This window comes from Mobula birostris, chromosome 2 (genome assembly GCF_030028105.1).
Source record: "Mobula birostris isolate sMobBir1 chromosome 2, sMobBir1.hap1, whole genome shotgun sequence".
Taxonomy (NCBI): domain Eukaryota; kingdom Metazoa; phylum Chordata; class Chondrichthyes; order Myliobatiformes; family Myliobatidae; genus Mobula; species Mobula birostris.
In genome coordinates, this window is record NC_092371.1 from 190,522,769 (window position 1) to 190,546,412 (window position 23,644).

Here is a 23,644-nt window from a genome sequence, read left to right on the forward strand (position 1 = left end):
CAGATCTGTATTGGAATGTTGTTGTTTGGAATGGAAAAGTACTTCAGAGCCACAATCTTCATAGGATATGATATGAATAAAGGTTTGGGAATAAAAGAATAATTTTATATGCTGGAAGTCTGAAATGAAAGAAATGAAAGAAATGAAAATGCTGAAAACAGCAGATTAGGCAGTATCTGTGGAGGGCAAAACTGAATTAATGTTTTTGGTAGAATGCTGTTCATCAGAATTGGGAAAGAGAAAATAAAATTAGTTTTAACTTGCATAGAGGATTGTAGAGGAATAGGACAAAAGGAACATCTCTGATATGATTAGGATTGGTTTGATAAGCTATGGATGGAACAACAACCTATGATTGATAGGTTAATGAGGCCAGTTAGGAAGAGAAGAAAAAAAAAACAAAGGAACATGTAAAACTGTGAAATACTGGGCATTATTTAATTTTCTTACAGCATGGAAAGGCCATTTCAGCCCATGAAGTCTAAACTGGCTTACAGAGATGCATATCCCTTCCCTAATTTTCCATGAACTCCATACATTTCTAATAGCATCTCTAGATTCTACCATTTATCTAGACAACATGGGCAATGTACAGTGGCTGACAAACCAAAGAGCTTCCACATCCTTGGGATGTGGTAAAAAACCAAAAGATCGGGAGAAACATGCATGGTCATTACTGACATGTAAACTCCACATAAACAGCACTGGAAGTCAAGATTGAAATTGGATTGCTAGAGCTGTCAGGCAGCAATTCCAGTAACTGACGTGACTGAGTGATGTGGCATAGTGGACCAGAGTTGTAGAAAATGCTAATGAGAAATAAAAATAAATTATCAAAGATGGAAAATCTACAGCAGAATTGGTCTGTTCTGAGACAATCAGGGAATTCAAGTTATCTGAAACTGTTGAATTTCAAAATGTTCTAATGTGCAGAGTAGATAGATGGGGGCTGTTTCTCAAACTCATATTACACCTCAGTAGAAAAGTGCAGGAGCCAGAGATGGATAGAGTCATAGAGCAAGACAGCACGTTCGGACCCTAGTTCATGACAACCACTGTGGCCACCCAGCTAGTCCCAACTTCCTGTATTCCACTCTTATCTCTCTAAGCCTCACCCTTTCAAGTGCTTCTCAAATGATACTATTGTACCTGCCTTAACCACTTCCTCTGCAACTTGTTCCATATGCTCCTTGCCCTCTGCTTGAAAAAGTTGCCCTTCAGCTGCCTTTTAAATCTTTTCCCTCTTAGCCTAGCTTATGACCTCTAGTTTTGAACTTCCCTACCTTGGGGAAAAGATCTTATCTGTGCCTGCTATAATTTTGAATATTCTAATAAAGTTGCACCATTTTCTCTTCTTTTGTTTCAAGAAATAAAGACTTGTATTGGCTAACCTCTCCCTCTAATTTGGGCCCTCCAGTCCTGGCAGCAGATAGGGCAGAGTTGAAATGGGGTGGAGAATTAAAGGGATAAGGGGATAAATCTTTTTCTTTAGCAGTCAATTATGGTAGTATAGAATCTAGTCAACCTGTTAAAGCTAATAAGGTTTGATGACCCCCTCCCCCAAATTCTGTATCTTCATTTCAAAAGATGTTATATTCTCTAAATGTTGGGTATATTTTCGATCTGAATTGAAGGGAAATGGATTTTTGTTTTGAAAAGCAGAGATCAGATAAAGGAGCTTGATTAGTTGTCTGACTGTTTGTCTTTCTCGAGTGGATCACCAATGATATCAATCTCAGATTAAAAATATTTCCACTGAATAATATGGTACCAGAATCATTGCTAGAAATTTTCCAGAAATTCTCCCAACTTCCCACCAAAGTTCCAGTGATTTCCCCACCCAAGTTTGGTAGGATGTTTGAAGAACACTTTTAAAAATTTCTGATCCACAACAATCCTCCATTCATAGAAATAGGAGGCAGATGCTGCTAAGAAAATTGGTCACACTGGACCCATACCTTGTTCTGTGAAGTCCACTGGCAACTAGTCTGTAATGGTTACTCCCTATTAAAGTATTCATGTAAAATCTTCCATTGATAAGAAATGGAGTGGAAGCAAGTGACAATCAGTCCTCTCAGACAGCCTAATTAGGAAAACACATCTAACAGCACATTAAATTGTTACCCCCACTATAAGCACTGAGGCTATAACTTCAGAAGTATTAAAAGCATATCATAATCATGTTTCACAAGGGGCAAATACAAGATATGTTTTTGCAATATTTTGAAAAAAAAAATCAAGCTCAAAGTGAATACAAAACTTATTAGATTGATTGGTAAACATTGAGTAACCTCCAGTTATGTAACTCAAATGTTATTATGATAGTTAAGATAAAAATAACATGGGCAGCTGAATAAAATTTACTAACATCACTGGCCTTAACTGTCTGGAAAATGCTCATGATCGTGTCCATCAGTTGCTCTGGATCCACTTTGAAAACCCCTCTAGATAAACCACAGCTCCCATTATTTAACTTGTGTGTGTCACGGTTAAGGAAATACTATAAATTGTAATAAAATATGATACTTCTAACTAATTGAAGGCAACAAATGATGTTCAAAATACCACACCACATTTAAGATGAGAGAGAAATACTCTATATATTGGGACTCAGGGCAGTGGGAGAATGAAATTGGTCATTAGAAATAGCATTGTGTAAATGTAGTGTCTCATTTATACAAATCAGGTACAGTATAAAATGTGCTGCCAGTTCACCAAACTTGCTCCACATTGAGAGCTGTTAGAGGAGATGAGGGGATAAGGGTTCAAGATAAGTTTCCAAACACATACTGTATCTGCATTATTCTTAAGGCCATCACACGTGTCATAGTCCAATCCCATTTCTGCCCTAGCTCGAGCAATTGAAACTCTTTCATGCCTTTGTTACTTCAAGGCTTGACTATTCCAGTGCTCTCTGACTGGTCTCTCTCATTCTACTCTTTGTAAACTTTAGCCTCCATATCGCATCTTGCCATTCATCCACCTACACACCTTAAATTGGGTGCAAGTTAAGAAAAACTTTCTTTCTAACATTTAATCCTTGCTTTCATTAACTAACCTATCCTTGTCTCTATGATCTCCTCTACATTCCCAGATATCTATGCTTCAGTCTCCTCACCTATCCATATTTAGTGTCCTTGCTTTTACCAGATTAGATCCTGAAATCTGGATTTATCTCCCTCAAACCGTATATCTCCTTTGAGACAATTGATAAAATCACTTTAATTGACCAACTTTAATGTCTCCTTATGAGTCTGCATCATGTGTTATTTTATAACATTCCTTGAAGTGCCTTGAAGAGTTTTGCTAAAGACACCATACAAATATAATCAATGTTATTGTGAACAATTGTCAACAGCTAATGGCTGGAAAAAAAATGGGAATGCAAATAAGTAGCTCAGGAGACCCCAGGAGTAACTTTTGCCTGCTGTGTAAGTCAGTTCTAAATGTTTATAAGTTGGGACTCTTAGCTCTCATGGTTTGTGGGTCAAATAGTTTCCATAATTATGTGCACCAGAGCAGATTGTTGGGTCTAGTGGATTAGGATAGAAAATTCTTTGTAAACAACATTTTAGGGATTGGAGCAAAAGGATGTTCAAATTTATGGAAAGCTTTAGAAAGATTCAAACACTTTTTCTTCAAAGCTGAAGTAGGACATTTAAGTGACAACTCAAAGTGAAACAAAAGGGTGCATTAGCAGGTACCTTTGAATTAGCAGGTAAGCATAGAACTGCCCAGCAATATGTGAAAAACAGTTAGTTTCCCATCAAGTCTGAAGGCAGCCAAGGTTGTCCACTCTCCTATTTTGTTCATGTGCTGTACAGAGTCCATCAGGAAGGATGCAGATATTTGAGAGGCGGTGCTTCCTGAACAGTAATCATGAACAATACCTCATTATTCCTTTTTTTTGCACTATTTATTTTGTAATTTATTGTGATTTTATGCCTGAACTGTATCGCTGCCACAAAATAACAAATTTCATGTCATATACTGCAAGACAGTGACAGTAAAGCTGATTCTTATGATGTTAAACAGTGGGTCACTCAGATGAAAGCTTCTGTGTACATGGATGATGTCACTGTCCTCTGCTTGGACCCAGACTGATCAGCATCTATGACTGATTTTAGCTGACCTGGGGCGAGAGTCAACAGCAGGCAGAGCGCTGTTGCAATTGACCCAAGCAATCCTCTATTCCCTTCACCATCAAGTCTGACTACATGAAGACATTGGGGATTTGCTCATGCCACTCCTTCATCATTTCTGTTTCATCTGGGGAGCTAAGCAGGAATGTGTCCAACAGGCCATGATGCAAAGTCCCCAAAGAATTGGAGAAAAGCATCCCCAATCTCACTGTCATCTTGATGGCAACCTTTCTGTGCATAGCGAAGAAATAAAAGAGCACCAGGTGTCACCACATGCTGGTGTTCTACCCATTTCTTCATTGCCATGTAATATTCCATTCAGTTGCATTACCTGTCCTTTATAGAAAAGTTCTTTCATGAAAACACATTTTACTACAAACCCATCAGGTGATCAGTGTTGAACACCTTGCAGGTCCCAGGAGAAAAGGACATGTGGTATGGTGCCCTCAGCAGATCGTCAAAACTATTTGACAGTATGGCTCATCACAGTACACACTATCACCAAGACCTTACTTGGCAGTGAGAGATGTCTTTCCTGTCAGATCTTTTCTGCACAGTTGGCGTCTCACGTACATCTGCTTTCCTTGAAATGGCTGTGATGAAGACGATATGGTTGCCCACCTTTTTGTGGACTGTGCACTTGCAAAGGTCTGGAAAAGTATGCAAGGGTCCTTTTGTATTTCATTCTGAGCAGTTACATTAACAGTTATCGCTCTGAATTACTGGCTATTTCCAGGGACATGTACAGAGGCAAACCAATTGCTGCTGTAAGATCATCTGAGCGAAAGGTGCTCTTTGGTCTGCCTAAAACTTATTGGTCTTCCATTATAGAGATGTCTGTCAAGGAATGCCATCACCTGGCACACTCCTGGCTGTAGGAGCATGTGCTGAAGGACACACAAAGTCTTTGTGGCTGAAGATGGCAGTCTAAGGTCCTGCTGCCACTGTGCTTCTCCAACAGGTGACATGTGCTTTATCCAGAGAAGCCACATTAATGACATTGGAGTTGTACACAGAATTGCTAACATTACAAATTATGATACTGTGAATATAAAGACAGAATTACACTACAAAGGTAAAGAAAACCACTTTTTATATTTAATATACAGAAGTATAAATATAGATTAATTTTGTGATTAACAAAAAAATCTGTGTGATGGTTGGAAGGAAGCAAACCCAAGGCTCAGATTGCTCTTCTTACACTGTATGTTGATGGCAGGGTTCCTTACAGTAGGTAGCATAATTTTATATCATGGTGTCTGCTGATATGCACCATTTGAAAACAATTCTCTACAAAATTTGTTGGATAAATGTGGCAAATATAACTTTGACAGATGCGAAGGAATCAGGCTCTGGATCACATAGGCAGTTTTAAAAAATGCAGCACTGCATGAAGTGAAACATTTTGTTGTGAAGACCTGGTTAACTAGGGTAACAGTTAATCAAGATTATACATTGTATCTATTCTAAACTGCTAGAGGAATGGAACCACTGTATGTAAGAATTTTACAGGAGTGGAAACTTTGCCTCTGCTGAAGCAGGTGTGTTAGCATCACTAGATGGCTAGAGTACCTCTCGTTCACCCTGACCTGCTGGTTTTTGCTTTCTAAGTCCTCATTTTCTTCTTCATGTATCAATTAGGATGATTTCTATTGGTAAGCTCAATAGCACAACTGCTGTGAAGGTTCAAAACTGCAGTAGAATAAAATGATGAAAAACTTGGTCATCCTTTTATGATGTAGTTCCATTAGTTCAAGGTTTTCTCAAACTCATCAGAAAGACAGATCATACACGTGCACCATGGTAGTTTAGTAGTTAGTGTGACACTATTGTAAGTTGGGACATCGGAGTTCAGAGTTCAATTCCAATGCTGTGTGTAAGGAGTTTGTATGTTCTTCCCATGATTATGTGGGTTTCCTCCCACGTCCAAAGACATACTGGTTAGTGGATTAATTGGTTATTATAAATTGTACTGTGATTAGGCTCGGCTTAGGTAAGATGCACTTAGCCTGATGGTTTGAGATATATCTATTTTAATGCAAGGAGTATCATAAACAAGGCGGATGAACTTAGAGCGTGGAACAATATGTGGAACTATGATGTTGTGGCCATTACAGAGACTTGGATGTCTTGGGGGCAGGAATAGCTGCTGAGTGTGCCAGGCTTTATGTTTCAAAAAGGACAGGGAGGGAGGCAAAAGAGGTGGGGGTGTGGCATTGCTAATCAGGGATAGTGCCATGGCTGCAGAAAAGGTGGCAGTCATGGAGGGATTATCTACTGAGTCAGTGTGGGTGGAAGTTAGAAACAGGAAGGGGCAATAACTACTGGGTGATATTTTATAGACCTCTCCTCAATAGTAACAGGGACATCAAGGAGCAGAGAGGAAGTCAGATTCTGGAACAGTGCAATAATAGGGTTGTTGTGATGGGAGATTTTAACTTTCCTAATATTGGCTGGCATCTCCTTACAGCAAGGAGTTTAGATGGGGTGGAGTTTGTTAGGTGTGTTCAGTAAGGAAATGATAAGGTAGTGGTGGTGGGTGGTTTAATTGGTGGAGGTTTTGGTCAACCTGAGGAAGTAACTGTTTGGTGGTCCTGGTGTGGATACTGTCTACCCTCTTCCCTGCTGGGAGTGGGACAAACAGTCCATGAGCAGGGTGGGTGGATCCTTCATAATATTGCTGGCCTTTTTCTGTATACATGTCCTTGATGGTGGTTGGGACGATGCTGGTGATGCTTTAGGCAGTCTATAATTACCCATTGTAAAGCAATCCTGTCCGTAGCAGTGCAGTTTCTGTATGACACAGTCATGCAGCATGTTAGGATATTCTCAACTATGATCCTTACCTCAACTGCAAACATTTTTATTCTTGACTCTATCTGATCTAATGTACTTGATGAACTGGTCCACATGGACCATTAGGATACGCTGGTTATAGATACCAATTATGAGTACATTAATTTTTTGGACCAAGTAGAATAGAATCAAGATCAGAATTGATGCAAGAATACTTATGGTTTCAAGAAAGCACGTCGTCTTGAACTAATTTGCTTTACTTTCATTTTCAGGGCCCTTTACTGCGTTGGCTAAAGGTAAATTTTAGTGAAGCATACATAGCGTGGATTCACATAAAGGCTTTAAGAGTTTTTGTTGAATCTGTTCTTCGGTAAGCAATATTTTGTTTTCTCACTAGAAGTAACTGAAAGCACTAGAAATTCAAGTACCATTTACCTGTAAACTAACCCATTCACTGTTGACTCCAAATTATGGTGATTCCTGAATAAGATGCGGAGCTGCTGAAGAGTAAAATTGTGTCAGGGAGTTTTGCACTGAAGACTTGAGAGAAATTCTGGATTCTTTCTTCAGCTTAGTGGCTTACAGAAAGTATAGATTGTTGTATTTTAAAGATCACATCTATAAGTAGATGACTTTAGAATCCAATGAAGTTCTTCTGCAGATGATAGTGCTTACAGATTCTTTAATAAACAATGATCTGTTGTTAAATTTTAGTTGAAACCTTTGGGTAATACGAAAACAGCCAGAGGAAGAAAGGGCTGACTATAAATCTGGTCCCCTTCATGCTCCATCATTAAATTCCATCTGTATCAGAGCAAACCTACTGTTCTAAACAACTCCATGAGAATACACCTTGTGAGGCTAAGGGTATCACAAAATCAGCAAAAAAGTTTGCCATCCATTCTTAGGATGTCTCCACTACCGTAATAGCTATAAAAGTCAGACACTTTTAATATGAGTTTCTCCAATACTAAGATCAGGAGTATTAATTAGATTGAAGTGCAAAATATTGCAGATGCTGGAAATCTGAAATGAATTTCAAAGTAAATTTCAAAGAATGCTAAGTTGGTATGGGACGACCCTTGTTATCTGTGTCTGGGGCGAAAACCACTGAGAAGTTACACTGATCTCAATTCATTAGTGTTTTCGGCCACTATGAAGTTTGCTAAGTTGGAGCCTGGTTCTAGAGGATTATTAAAATAACACATATAAAAGGAACGGAAAATGTGATTGCTGACTGTCTGTCAAGGTGTTGACAAATTAAAATTCTCCGTATTAGTCAAATAGCTGATGAACATGTATACTTGTGTGTATTTAAGAATGTATTCCTGCCTATTATTTTTACCCTGGTAAAAATCCTTTGAAGGGTAGGGATGTGACAAAAGAACCAGTTATCAGAAGATTGATGCCGATAAGAGGACAATGGGGGAACATGCAAGGTGCTAATAAGAGAGAGACGAGAGAGATTACCGAAAGGAGACATGGTTCTGAGTATTGTCAGAGACCGGTTGCTTTGAACCCTGAACTGTTTGAAGTTTGATGGACAGGCGATACCCCAGCAGGGGGATAAAAAGGGACAGGTTCGCTAAGGCAACAGACACATGACACCACGAGGTAATGAGACCCTGGAAGCGGTGTGCCCCCACAAATTGCTGGAAGTTTTGGAGGTCTGGTCGCGGGACCAGCCATAGACGCACAGGGTAGAAAGATACGGTCGGGTGGGAACCTGGTGTGTGTGTCCGCCCTTGTCTGGGTGCCGGGTTCACCGCAGAAGAACGATTGTATCTGGAACGGAGGGGTCACAGTCAGTGACCTCAGAAGACATTACAAAGGGCTTGCCCGAAAGCTAACTGCGAAGAATATCGAAGGTCTGTGTGGAATCCATTTTGAATATTCATTCGCTTTCGCTCTCTCTCTTCTCCCCGCCCCAACGGCACAACAGCGATTACTGCGAACTGAACTCAATTGAACTGAACTTTGCGTCCCTTGAAACTGATCATTTACCCCTAGACTGCGATAGAGCTTGATTGATCCTATTATCCTAGTTCTGTGTACGTGTGTTTTATCATTGCTAAACTGTTGCACTTATATCCTTTTGATTAGAGTACTGTGTTGCTTATTTCTTTAATAAAACTTTCTTAGTTCCAGTAATCCAGACTCCAACTAAGTGGTCCATTTCTGCTGGTTTGGCAACCCAGTTACGGGGTACATAACAGCGGGTGTACTCAGTAAATCAAAGAACCATAATATAATCAATGAAGGACTACACCCAATGGAATGGACAAGCAACCAATGTGCAAAAGACAACTAGCTGTGCAAATACAAAAGAAAATAATAAGTAAATAAATAAGTAATAAATATCAACAAAATGAGATGATTGTAGCTTGCTATTTTTCCTCTGTTTATTGCACTTTGAACTTAAGCCTCAGCAGCTTTACCGCTGTTGAGTAGTTCAGAGCCTCATCAAACTCTAAATTGGGATGAAATTAAACTAATGTAGAGACATGCATTCATATGTATTTATTTTGCCTTTCTGTCAAATTGTGGACAGTGCAATGACAATGTTGCAATGAATTCCCACTCACCCACACCTTTGCTTTTGTCTTAGTTTCGTCTGCAATACGTTTCCAGTCTGTTTAGCACCTTGGACTCGAGGGGAGACACAACTCAAGAACAGATCCCTTAGCCACTAGGTCCATGCTGACCATCAAGCACCCATTTATACTAATCCTCTGCTGTTTCATGTTTCAGCATGTTCCCTCTGTTACTTTCCTTCAAGTAATCTGTACATGACACATTTTCCTGTGAGACCTTTCACTTTTGCATTATTTCCTGGCCTCCACTCTGAGACATAAGGTCCACCTTTGCATCAAAAAATCATCTGGACTTCAATGATAAGAATATTACCACTGTGGTCTGACTAGGAAGTCTTTCATGGGTCTTTGCATCAAAAAATCATCTGGACTTCAATGATAAGAATATTACCACTGTGGTCTGACTAGGAAGTCTTTCATGGGTCTGATTCATGTTTTGCTGAAAGTCAAGGGGCACAGAGTGTGCCATAGGGTCAGCTGTCAAAATCAATCGGGAGTTCAGTAGGCTCATCAACTGACCACTTGGCAGGTAGACATGGTTGGATGATGGTACTGTTGTTTTTTGAGAAATTTATTACATTATTTCTGAGTTTGAATTCTGGTTATCATCTTTTTTGATAACATCTCTGACAGGCTTTGCTTGATGGTTGAAATTGTTCCCTTCCACTTCCCAGAAACTGATGAATATATTATGTATCACTACCATTTTCTCTAATAACTTAGTCCTCCATCCTATTTGCTCATGGCCAATAATAAACAAAAGCCAAATGCTGTAGGTTTTGGAAATGAAATAAAAATAGAAATCACTGAAAATGCTCAGCAGGCTAGATACCATCTACAGAGACAGAAGCAGATCTGATTGTCCAGAATCTGTGATCAGCAGTGAATTACTTTGATTTAAAAAAAAGTTTGCAATTATATTGCAGAGCTCTCCCAAAGGGAACTTGCTTGCACTTACATTAATAAACCAGGCCAATTCAATTATTGTCAGAACTAACAAAATTATAAGTGTATCAGGTTTTAGGAAATGGAGAGGCAGAGAAGTGGAGGGGCTAATGAAGTGAATAAACATAGTTGGTTAAATGAGAAAAATTAATTCATTGTTGTAGTTTTGCATTATTTAAAATATAAATGAATGGGATTACTTTGGAGCTGGTACCACATCTGTGTTTAATTTGATGTGATATTATTCAAGTTTACTTTATGAAAATATGCAAATTTTTCAACTTCTATGTTTAATAGATTGTATCATTCTGTACACAAATTGAATTTTTCAGGTATGGGCTTCCAGTCAATTTTCAGGCTATGCTTCTTCAGCCAAATAAAAAGACCATGAAAAGACTAAGAGATGTGCTCAATGCACTTTTTAAACATCTGGATGAAGTTGCTGCTGCAAGCACTGTTGATGTAAGTATGCGCAACAATGAGCTCATAATAAACAATAAGCCATCTTGATTGATGAGTGAACTTGATGCTTGCCTGCAGGCTGAACTGAACAGCTATTCTGTTTTTTCTCAACCCCCTTCTCAGCACCACTCCAGATTCATTGATCTGAGGGAAACCAGACAGAGATCCAGCATTTCTCTTCACCTCTCTTCCATGAGTAACGGAACAACAGGCTCTATGACATCATTCCCCTTGCTTGAGTGCTTGCACTAACTCTGAGTGCACTTTGTTGACTCAAATAGTTCTGCACTAAAGGTTGATGACAGCACTTCTAAAATCTTCTCCGTGCAATGACTATTAAACCACAACAGTTGTGTTCTGTAACTTCTTTCTCTGGTCAGTTACATGACATTTTCAAGTTAACTATGCTTTAGAGTCCTCAAGCTACCCTGTTGAGAAATTCACACAAGTTGAATTTCCAGATTCCTTTGATGAAGTGCAATTTGTTGGCAATAAGTTTAAATAACTGCTGTGAGGCAAAGTCTTAAAGCTTGGTGTGAGAGGTGGTACTAATAAGCACTTTTCATTTTCTGCTACTATGAGCAAAAGTATATCAATCTCCGATTTAAAACAAATCGGTCTCAAATTAATTATCTTTCATACAAGAATTCCAAGTTCGTGCCAGCCTCTTCATGTCTACCTTCACTCCTCGGAGACCAAGATCTAGGTTTAGACTAGGTCTGGCAGAAGTATCTCACCATCTATTCAAATACCCCACCCCTGTCCCCACTCCCATTCATTTTAATGTCTCAACAACTTCAGTCACCATCACTTAACCTTCTGAATTCTAAGGAACACAATTCTAGTTTTTGCAACTTCTCATCATAACTTCATCCTTGGAATCAAGATAGTACTGTGGTCTATGCAGCACTTCGTTGGAGGCCAAAGTGGGATGCCCAGAGCTGTTCACATTATTCCGGGTGTAGTGTAAATAGTAGAACCCTTAGCAGTATTGATGTAGAGGAGTCTTAGGGTGCAAGTCCATAGCTCCCTGAAAGTGGCAACATGAGCAGATAGGGTGGCTAAGAAGGCATAGGACATACTTAACTTTATCAAAGTTCAAAGTAAGTTTATTACTGAAGTACATATATGTCACCATATACAACCCTAAGATTTGTTTTCTTGTGGGCATGCTCAATAAATCCAAGAAACATAATAGAATCAATTAAAGACCACACCCATCAAGACAAACAACAAACTCTGCAAATATGAAAGAAAAATAAATAAATAAACAAACAAACAAAAATCAATAAATATTGCGAACATGAGATGAAGAGTCCTTGAAAGTGAGTCCATATGTTGTGGGCACAGTTCAGTGATGGAACAAATGAAGTTATTCCCTCTGGTTCAAAACCCTGATGGTTGAGGGGTAATAACTGTTCCTGAACCTGGTGGTGAGGGTCCTAAGGCTCCAGTACCTTCTTTCTGATGGCAGCAGCAAGAAGGCAGCATGACCTGGATAGTGAGAGTCCTTGACAGTGGATGCTACTTTCCTGTGACAGCACTCCATGGAGATGTGCTCAATAGTGGGGAGGATTTAACCTGCAATGAACTGGGCCGCATCCACTACTTCTTGTAGGATTTTCCCTTCAAGGGCATTGGTGTTTCCGTATCAAGCATGGTGCAACCACTCCATCACATATCTACAAAAGTTTGTCAAAATTTCAGATGTCATGCCGAATCTTCGCAAACTTCTATGTAGAGGCACTGCTATGCTCTCTTTGTAATTCAACATACGTGCTGGCCCAGGACAGGTCCTCTGTAATGATAAAACTGAGGAATTTAAAGTTGCTGACCCTCTCTACCTCTGATCTCGATGAACTCCAGTTTCCTCCTCCTGAAATCAGCTCCTTGGACTTGCTAACATTGAGTGAAAGATGGTTGATGTGACAGCACTTAGCCAGATTTTCAATCTCCCTCCTAAATGCTCATTTGTCACCACTGATGACAGTGTCATCAAACTTAAATATGGCATTGGAGCTCACAGTCACAAGTATAAAGCGAGTAGGGCAGGGGGGCAAGCACACAGCCTTGTGGTGCACCTGTGCTAATTGAGATCGTGGAGATTGTAATTTATCAGTCATGTCAATGAATATAAAATGTGGCAAGTCATTTTGCTAATGTATAAAACTTTGATTTTGCCATGTTTACATGCATTTCTGGTGGCTGCATTACTGGAAAGATGTAGAGTCTTTGGAGAGGGTGCAAAAGAGGTTCACTAGAATGTTGCCTTGGATTTGAGTATATTAGGTATAAGGATAGCCTGAACAAACTTGTACTGTTTTCTCTGGAATATCAGAAACTGAGTGATGACTGGTAAAGGCATATATAATTACAAGAGGCATAAATGGGGTAGATAGGCAGTCTTTTTCTTAGGGTGGAAATGTCAAATACTAGAGGATGCAGATTTAAGTTGACTAATGAGGTTGACTGGTGACTTTTGGTGTTCCTCAGAGGTCAGGGGGTTTGACAAGGTCCCGCATGGAAGGTTAGTTAGGAAAATTCAGTCACTAGGTATACATGGAGAGGTGGTAAATTGGATTAGACATTGGCTCGATGGAAGAAGCCAAAGAGTGGTAGTAGAGAATTGCTTCTCCGAGTGGAGGCCTGTGACTAGGGGTGTGCCACAGGGATCAGTGCTGGGTCCATTGTTATTTGTCATCTATGTCAATGATCTGGATGATAATGTGGTAAATTGGATCAGCAAATTTGCTGATGATACAAAGATTGGAGGTGTAGTAGACAGTGAGGAAGGTTTTCAGAGGCTGCAGAGGGACTTGGACCAGCTGGAAAAATGGGCTGAAAAATGGCAGATGGGGTTTAATACAGACAAGTGTGAGGTATTGTACGTTGGAAGGACAAACCAAGGTAGAACATACAGGGTTAATGGTAAGGCACTAAGGAGTGCAGTGGAACAGAGGGATCTGGGAATACAGATACAAAATTCCCTAAAAGTAGCGTGACAGGTAGATAAGGTCGTAAAGAGAGCTTTTGGTACATTGGCCTTTATTAATCAAAGTATTGAGTATAAGAGCTGGAATGTTATGATGAGGTGGTATAAGGCATTGGTGAGGCCGAATCTGGAGTATTGTGTTCAGTTTTGGTCAACAAATTACAGGAAGGATATAAATAAGGTTGAAAGAGTGCAGAGAAGCCAGGACTTGAGAAACTCAGTTACAGAGAAAGGTTGAATAGGTTAGGACTTTATTCCCTGGAGCGTAGAAGAATGAGGGGAGATTTGATAGAGGTATATAAAATTATGATGGGTATAGATATAGTGAATGCAAACAGGCTTCTTCCACTGAGGCAAGGGGAGAAAAAAACCAGAGGACATGGGTTAAGGGTGAGGGGGGAAAAGTTTAAAGGGAACATTGGGGGGGGGCTTCTTCACACAGAGAGTGATGGGAGTATGGAATGAGCTGCCAGACGAGGTGGTAAATGCGGGTTCTTTTTTGACATTTAAGAATAAATTGGACAGATACATGGATGGGAGGTGTATGGAGGGATATGGTCCTTGTGCAGGTCAGTGGGACTAGGCAGAAAATGGTTCGGCACAGCCAAGAAGGGCCAAAAGGCCTGTTTCTGTGCTGTAGTTTCTATGGTTTCAGTATTGTGACTGCTGCTTTTCACATTGTTTGGCAATGATTTAGGCAATGGACTTGATGGCTTTGTGGCAAAGTTTGCGGATGAAATGAAGATAGGTGGAGGGGTAGGTAGTGCTGAGGAATAATGCAATTGCTGTAGGACTTAGACAGATTGAGAGAACGGGCAAAAAAGTGGTAGATGGAATACAATGTTGGGAAATGTATGATAATAGATTTTGGTAAAAGGAAAATGCGGACTATTATCTAAATGGGGAGAAGGTTCAAACATCAGAGGTGCAGAGGGACTTGGGAATCCTTGTGCAAGGCTCCCAGAAGGTTAATTTACAGGTTGAGACTGTGGTAAAGAAGGAAAATGCAATGCTGGCATTCACTTCAAGGGGAACAGAATAAAACCGAGAGATAATGCTGACCCTATATAAGACACTAATCAGGCCGCGTTTAAGAGTATTGTCAACAGTTTAGGGCCCTATATCTCAGAAAGGATGTGTTGTCATTTGGAGAGAATCCAGAGGAGGTTCGCGAGGATGATTCCGGGAATGAAGGAATATGAGGAGCGTTTGGCAGCTTTGGGTCTACTCAACACTGGAATTTAAAAGAATGCAGGCCAATCTCACTGAAACCTACCAAATGTTAAAAGGACTTAGATAGGGTGGATGTGGAGAGAATGTTTCCTATGGTGGGGATATCCAGAACTAAAGGGCACTGCCTCAAAATTGAGGGGTGACCCTTTAGAACAGAGGTAAGAATTTTTTTTTTTAGCTAGAGAGTAGTACATCTGTGGAATTCTCTGCCACAGACGGCGGTGGAGGCCAAATCCATAGGTGTATTTAAGGCGGAAGTTGATCGTTTCCTGATTGGTCAGGGCATCAAAGGATATGGTGAGAATGCAGGAGTATGCAGTTAAGTGGGATCTGGGATCAACCATGATGCAACAGTGGAGCAGACTTGATGCGCTGAATGGCTCAATTCTGGTTCTGTGACTTATGATCCAAGTTGAGAGGTGGGAAAACTTGACAGATTTGTAAGGAGTTTAAAAAAAAGTGGTAGCTTAGAACACACACTGCCTATGGAAGAGGTGGAAGCAGTAGCACTAAAGAGCGATTTAGAAAGGCACATGAACAAGCAAGGAATGGAGGTGCATGGACTATGTGCAGGCAGATGGAATTATGAGGGGTGATTGATAAGTTTGTGGCCTAAGGTAGAAGGAGTCAATTTTAGAAAACCTAGCACATTTATTTTTCAACATAGTCCCCTCCTATATTTACACACTTGGCCCAGCGGTCGTGGAGCATCTGGAGCTTGGACCTTCAAGAAGTGCCCACAGTAGGGGTGATTGATAAGTGTGTGGCCTAAGATAGAAGGCGATGAGTTATACAGCTCTTGTTACGTGCACATGCAGTTCAACTCTTTGAGTGATTATGCAGAAAGTTGGAGGTTAATAACTTATCAGGAGTGATTGATAAGTTCGTGGCCTAAGGTAGAAGGAGATGAGTTATTAACTTCAAACTTTCTGGATAATCACTCAGAGTTGAACTGTATGTGCATGTAACGAGAGCTGTATAACTCATCTCCTTCTACCTTAGGCCACTAACTTATCAATCACCCCCGCTGTGGACACTTTCTGGAGGTCCAAGATCCGTATGCTCCACGACTAAGTGTGTAAATGTAGGAGGGGACTATGTTGAAAAATAAATGTGTCAGGTTTTCTAAAATTGACTCCTCCTACCTTAGGCTATCAATCACCCCGGTAATTAAAATTGGCATCATGGTTAGTACAGACACTGTAGGCTGAAGGGTCTGCTCCAATGTTGTACTGTACCGTTATCTAGTTATCTAGTTGTAGAAACTTGTGCTTCAGCCCTCTAGATTAAAAAGCCATCAATCCATGACCATTTTAAGATATTTTCTGTGCTCTGTAATATTTTGATTATCTCCATCCATGGATACCTCCCAGCCATAGTCTTTTCAGACCTCAGTGTTTCTAGCACTTCAGCCTTTCAAAAATGTTGCCTATTCGTTTTTAGTGTTAAACCACATGATAATGTTTGCCTGCATTGAAATTAATTTGCCCAATTTTACTTGTTTTCTTAATCAATTAATGTCTCATTTGTAATTTAATGCTTCCATCCGCACAGCTTTTAATGGGCACCCAGCCTCATGTTATTGGCTAACTTGAGGTGCATAGCTTTCTATTCCATCATCTAAATCAATTGTAAATAAAGCTGAATACTTTTATTCTGCTTAACAATGTTAGTAATTTGCCTTTAACATACAGACATCAGCTTTATCTAACAGACTTATTCCTGTGTGCTTTTTAGAAGTCAATGTTCATAATCTTTAGAGTCATTTCTTTGTCTAATTTACTCACCTCTTCAAAATTATTCATTTATAAATCATGCAGTATTGCTTTGATCATGTAAAAATTCCAAGCAATCCTTAGCTATTGACCATCTAATCCCAGATCACAGATTTCAAAATAACTTGCTTGTAATTTTCCTGCTTTACTTAATAAGCAAAGTGACATAATATTATCAGGTGAAACTTATGCTCCTTGGCAATGTTTTCACAAGTTTCTTCTAAAAGCCTGGGATGAAATCTACTTGGCTTTCAAGTTTTTTAAAGTCATTAGAACTATTATTTTCTTCATTATACAACACACATCAAAGTTGCTGGTGAATGCAGCAGGCCAGGCAGCATCTCTAGGAAGAGGTACAGTCGAACTACACTTCCTCCCTTACCACCATTCAGGGCCCCAGACAGTCCTTCCAGGCGAGGCAACACTTCACCTGTGAGTCGGCTGGGGTGATATACTGCGTCCGGTGCTCCCGATGTGGCCTTTTATATATTGGCGAGACCTGACGCAGACTGGGAGACCGCTTTGCTGAACACCTACGCTCTGTCCGCCAGAGAAAGCAGGATCTCCCAGTGGCCACACATTTTAATTCCACATCCCATTCCCATTCTGACATGTCTATCCACTGCCTCCTCTACTGTAAAGATGAAGCCACACTCAGGTTGGAGGAACAACACCTTATATTCCGTCTGGGTAGCCTCCAACCTGACGGCATGAACATCGACTTCTCTAACTTCCGCTAATGCCCCACCTCCCCCTCATACCCCATCTGTTATTTATTTTTATACACACATTCTTTCTCTCACTCTCCTTTTTCTCCCTCTGTCCCTCTGAGTATACCCCTTGCCCATCCTCTGGGTCCCCCCCGCCACTGTCTTTCTTCCCGGACCTCCTGTCCCATGATCCTCTCGTATCTCTTTTGCCTATCACCTGTCCAGCTCTTGACTCCATCCCTCCCCCTCCTGTCTTCTCCTATCATTTTGGATCTCCCCCTCCCCCTCCAACTTTCAAATCTCTTACTCACTCTTCCTTCAGTTAGTCCTGACGAAGGGTCTCGGCCTGAAACGTCGATTGTACCTCTTCCTAGAGATGCTGCCTGGCCTGCTGCGTTCACCAGCAACTTTGATGTGTGTTGCTTGAATTTCCAGCATCTGCAGAATTCCTGTTGTTATTTTCTTCATTATAATCATTTTTATATTCAGAATCCACAACATCATATAATGTTAGTTCATTCAGGAAACATGAAACATTCTCCTTTCAGAAAAATAGTTGTGATGGAAATCTGTCAACTTCTGCAGCCATAAGAGTCAAAGACAGAATCATTGCAGTGCTCTCACTTTTATATATCTTTCTTCCTACAAACTGCAAAAATGACAATGTAACATTTTACACGGCACAGTGCACTAATATATACAAGGCAGGTTGCAGAGATTCTCCATGCACAGACAAACAAAAAAATAGCATCAGAAGTAGGCTCCTTGCCCTTTTAACTTGGTTCTGTCATCCAATTCGAACATTGCTGAGTATCCGCCATTGCATTTTCGTTTATAAAGAGACAAGCACAAACACTTTAAACACAAGAGATTCCACATATACTTGAAATCTTGAGCACTACACAGAGTTTTGCATTATGCATGGTGTGCACATACTGTGAACTTAACCATTTTCATGAAGCAAAGTTGAATTCACATTCTGGCAAAATTAAACATTAATTTGAGAATGTTTATAAAGCTTCGTCATAAAGTTCTATAGATTCTTTCTTACTGTTCTGATTATTCAACCAATATTTTTAAATAACTTCACTACATTTAGACATTGAAAGTCCATGACATTTCCTTTTACAATCCTTAAATGGCTAGAAGTAAAAATGGAAAGTTCTGGAAACATGTAACAGATGAAGCATTAGTAAGAATTGTGATCAATTTTTAAAACTTCGTCTTATTTCAGATCTTTAGATGATTCCAATAATTTAGCCAATGGTTGAGGCAACTTTGTTTGGCTGTTTTTTTTCCCTGGTGACTAATTAGGCCTAGAAATAGTTGTGCCAACTGGAGTAACCATAGATCTGATAGTATTTATAACTGTTACACTAAAGGATTTACTTGATAGATTTTCGATATAAGCTACATGTCTAGGGGACAGACCCTACTCGCTGACAATCAACACTGGCCCACATTCAGGATGCGTACTTATCCCACTGTTCTACTCTCTCTACCCATGACTGGGCTAGGCACAAGTCAGTCACCATCTATAAATCTGCTGATGATATAACTATTGTTGGCAGAATTTCAGATGGTTAAGATGGTGTTGCACTCAGTGGCAGTAAGAGTAAGGAACTGATTGTGAACTTCAGGAAGGGGAAGTCAAGGAAACACATACCAGTCCTCATCGAGGGATCAGCAGTGGAAAGGATGAGCAGTTTCAAGTTCCTGGGTGTCAACAGCCCAACATATTGATGCAACTACAAAGAAGGCATGATAGCAACTATATTTCATTAGGAGTTGAGGATACTTGGTATGTTACCAAAGACTCTCGCAAATTTCTATGGGTGTATGATGGAGAGCACTCTAACCGGTTGCATCATGGTCAAAGCTATGGAAAGTCAGCCAATTCCATCTTGCACACTATTCCCCCCAGCAACAAGGTCACCTTCAAAAGGTGATGCCTAAAAAAAGGCAGCATACATCATTAAGGTCGGCTGGTGGCTTAGTGGCATCAGCGCCAGACTTTGGAGCGAAGGCTCCCAAGTTCGAATCCAGCTGGCTCCCCTGGCACGCTTTCCATCTGTGCTGGGTTGAGCGTCGAGCTAGCAGCTCGACCTTGTAAAAAAGAAATTGCCTGCTACAGAAACATCAACAGCAAAAAAAGTTGATGGTCTTTGCTCTCTTGTGAGTTTAAAAGGCAATTTCCTTCTTTTTATATATCATTAAGGACCCCCATCATCCAGGGCATAACCTCTTCTCATTGCTACCATCAAGCAGGTGGTACAGGAGCCTGAAGACACACACTCAACATTTCAGAAACAGCTCCTTCCCCTCCGCCATCAGATTTCTGAATGGACAATGAGCCCATAAACACTACCTCACTTTAAAGACAGAATAGCACAAATGTATGTAGGCTTGTTGATCTTGTCCACTATGTCTCTCCTTTCCTCTCACCCCTCTCAACCATTTTCTCTTGACCCCTCACACTGGCAATACTGTATGTACCCGAATCTCTTCATTCAGGAGTTCCTCTACCTATCCCTCCACTGATCTCTTCCTGACTTTCCAACACACCCTCCTTTCAGTCCTTGCTTCCACTTTCTCTGGGCATACATACAGATATCAACTACATTTCAGGCCCAGCTGCACATCTAATCTTGTTCCACTTGGTGGTCAGTCCACACACTTAGTCCCCTTCCCCCGCCGCTGCACTATTTCCTACATTCCTGCTTGTACTCCATTGGCAAATTTGTCCCCGTGCCCTTGTCCACAGTCCCAACCATAACCTTGCCCCCAATTTACAATTCAGCCCCATTCCCCCAGTGCCCCATCTGCAAACCTTGTCTCTTTCCCATTGTGCCCCATCCACACACTTGATCTATTCCTGGTAATGCTCTCTGCATATGTGCCTAAAGTCCTGGTCACATCTCTGCCTCCACTCCCGTGTTTTCTGCCATGCATTCAGCTTTCAAGGGCAAAGGCTGACAAAATTTGGGCATGTGAGTTGGGCCATACCTTTTCTCCAGGCATTTCCTATACTCTTGACCTGCTTTTCACAACTTCTCATTGTTTGCTATCAATCAGATGGCTTCTTCAATAGATCACCAAGCCAATCCTATCAAATATATTTCTGTTGTCTTATTTAACACTCCCCATCTTATCCACTTGAAACTAACTCATTTTCATTTTCCCAGATATGATGAAAAATATCGATACCAAAAAATGATAGAAACAGGCATCAGTGGAAAGAAGTCAATGTTTCATAGAACATATAAGATTACAGGACAGTCCTTTGACCCATGACGCTGTACCTACTTTTTAACCTACTCTAAGACAGAACTAACCCTTCCCTCCCACATTGCCCTCAAATTTCTATCACCCATGTACCCATCTAAGTCTCTCAAAAGTCCCTAGTGTATTTGCTTCTACCATCACCCTTGACAGCACATTCCACACAGCCCCCACTATTTAAAAGAAAACTTGCCTCTGACTTCTGACACACCCCCCATACTTTCCTCCAATCACCTTAACATCATGTTCCCTCGTATTAGCCATCTCTGTCTGTTCACTCAATCCATGCCTCTTGTACACCTCTGTCAAATCTCCTCTCATTGAACATGGGCTGCTGCTCTCTGAAAGAATGCCCTAAATCAAGGGTTCCCAACCTTTTTATGCCATCGACCAATGCCACTAAGCAAGGTGGACCCCCAGTTTAGGAAGCCCTGCCTTAAACAGTTATGAAAGAACAACCATTTGCAACTATCAAGTGATATGTAAAACTGATAAATCAAAGTAAATTTTATTATTATCGAAGTACACATATGTCACCATATACAATCCTGAGTTTCATTTTCCTGTGGGCATACTCAGCAAATCTATAGACTACTAACGATAACAGGATCAATGAAAAATCAACCAGAATGCAGAAGACAACAAACTATCCAAATGCAAATGTAAATAAGTGGCAATAAATAATGAGAACAAGATAGTGAGATAAAGAGTCCTTAAAATGAGAACGTTGGTTGTGGGAACATCTCAATGGATGGGCAAGTGAGTGTAGTTATCTCCCTTTGTTCTAGAACCCAAGGATTGAGGGGTAGTAATTGTTCTTGAACTTGGTGGTGCGAGTCTTGAGGCTCCTGTAGCTTCTACCTGATGGCAGCAACAAGAAAAGAGCCTGGGTCCTGGCACTTTCTGATGATGGATGCTGTTTTCCTACAACAGTGTTTCAGTGCTCAGTGGTTGGGAGGATTTTACCAGTGATGTACTGGACCGAATTTGCAATATTGTTTCTAATGTAGTGGTATTTAATTTTTACAACAGGCCAACATGGATATCCCTGGACTGAATGTCAGCCAACAAGATTACTACGCCTATGTCTACTTCAAAATTGACATTGACTTGTTTAACTTTAAGTAAACCATTGGCTACAATGTGAAAAAAATGCAAGTTGCTTGTTTTCTGTATCAAATGAGTTATATATATATTTTTTTTTCGTGAACATACATATGGAAGTGGGTCCTTGGTAATTTTTAAAGAATGTTTATCTGAAAAACTAATATAAAAACATAATGCTTGTTAATTTTTTTGTAGAAAATATTTACTGAAAATCTGTACAACAATCTATTAGAAAACTTTGGTTGGTAGCCAATAAAATCTTGGTGAGGAGACTACATTCATTCCATTAAACACTGTGTTTTATTTCAATCAACTTCTTCAAAATTTCAATCATTTGGGAACAATTATTATGTTTTCACTGATGTTAGTAACTGGCTGTATCCACATTAATTTTGTCATCTTTGATTAGAAACTTTAAATTGTGTCCTAATTTTATTTTACTTTGAATAAACTCTCTTTCTTGGAGTTGATCAGTGATCTCAAAAGGTACTTCCGTTGTCTTTCTTTGAATCTTTCAAAGTAGCTTCACTTTTTGGTCACTATCATGATCCTAATTACTATTTCACCTGGAGAGCTTTCAGACATTTTTGATTTTTTTTCCTCTCTCCAAGTAATGGAGCTCAGAAGATCTTGTTCATTTGGGAATCTGCTATGAGGCATCAAAGTATGTGGCCACCAGAACCAATTGTTGTCAGGAAAGATGCTAACACTGGCTTGCTTATCTGTATATGGCATCACGATGGTAACTCTCCAGACCTTTGTGTAGTCTACTGTAAATAGTAGCAAAGTGGAGGGCTTGAAACATTGCTATCAAGCGTGCCAAGGCTTTTCAACGTGTTTGGTTTGAGATCTTGATTTTCAAACACTTGACCTCAATAAAGAAATCTGTTCTGATACATTAAAAATGGTAGTGAATTTCAAAGTCATAGGGCACTACTGACACAGATACAGGCCCTTCAGCCCACGACATACTGTTACTCAGGAGAAAAAGCCTCATCTATACCCCATTATTTTGTATACCTCTATCAAATCTCTCCCCCCCCCCCATTCTCCTACACCCTAAGTAAATAAAGTCCTAACCTATTGAACATTTCCCTATATGACCTGGCAACATCCTTATAAACTTTCTCTGTATCCTTTCAATCTTATCTTTCCTGTAGGCAGTTGACCAGAACCACACAGTACTCCAAATTTGGCCTCGCCAATGTCTTATACAACTTCAACATAATATCCCAGTATACTTAGTACTCTGATTTATGAAGCCCAATATGCTCAAAGCTCTCTTTACAACGTTCAAGAATTATGAATCTGTATCCACAGATCCCTTTATTCTACCACACTCTTCGGTGTCCTACCATTCTTACACAGTCCCACCTTGGATTGTCTTCCTGAAGTGTAATACTTATCTGCATTAAATTCCATCGCTATTTTTCAATCTGATCCAGATTCTGCTGCAAGCTTTGGTAGCCTTCTTCACTGTCCACCAATCCCCCAATTTTAGCGTTATACGCAACTTGTCAACATATATTGAGAGCTGGATTCCAGGAAGTGGAAATGGTCTGTATTTTTCAGGGTTACCGAGTGGACCTCTATTGTTGAAACCGGT

At 40.1% G+C, this 23,644-nt stretch overlaps 1 protein-coding gene across 1 annotated transcript in view; it reads left to right on the plus strand.

The window, feature by feature from the left end:
* LOC140193980 (V-type proton ATPase subunit C 1-B-like) overlaps positions 1-22,508 on the plus strand; it is a 72,455-nt gene extending 49,947 nt beyond the window's left edge. The window contains exons 11-13 of the mRNA XM_072251229.1: positions 7,211-7,308; positions 10,810-10,939; positions 21,964-22,508. Of these exons, the coding sequence (XP_072107330.1) occupies positions 7,211-7,308; positions 10,810-10,939; positions 21,964-22,059 (324 nt within the window). The 3' untranslated portion in view covers positions 22,060-22,508. The remainder of the gene's footprint in view (positions 1-7,210; positions 7,309-10,809; positions 10,940-21,963) is intronic.
* Positions 22,509-23,644: the final 1,136 nt, after the last annotated feature.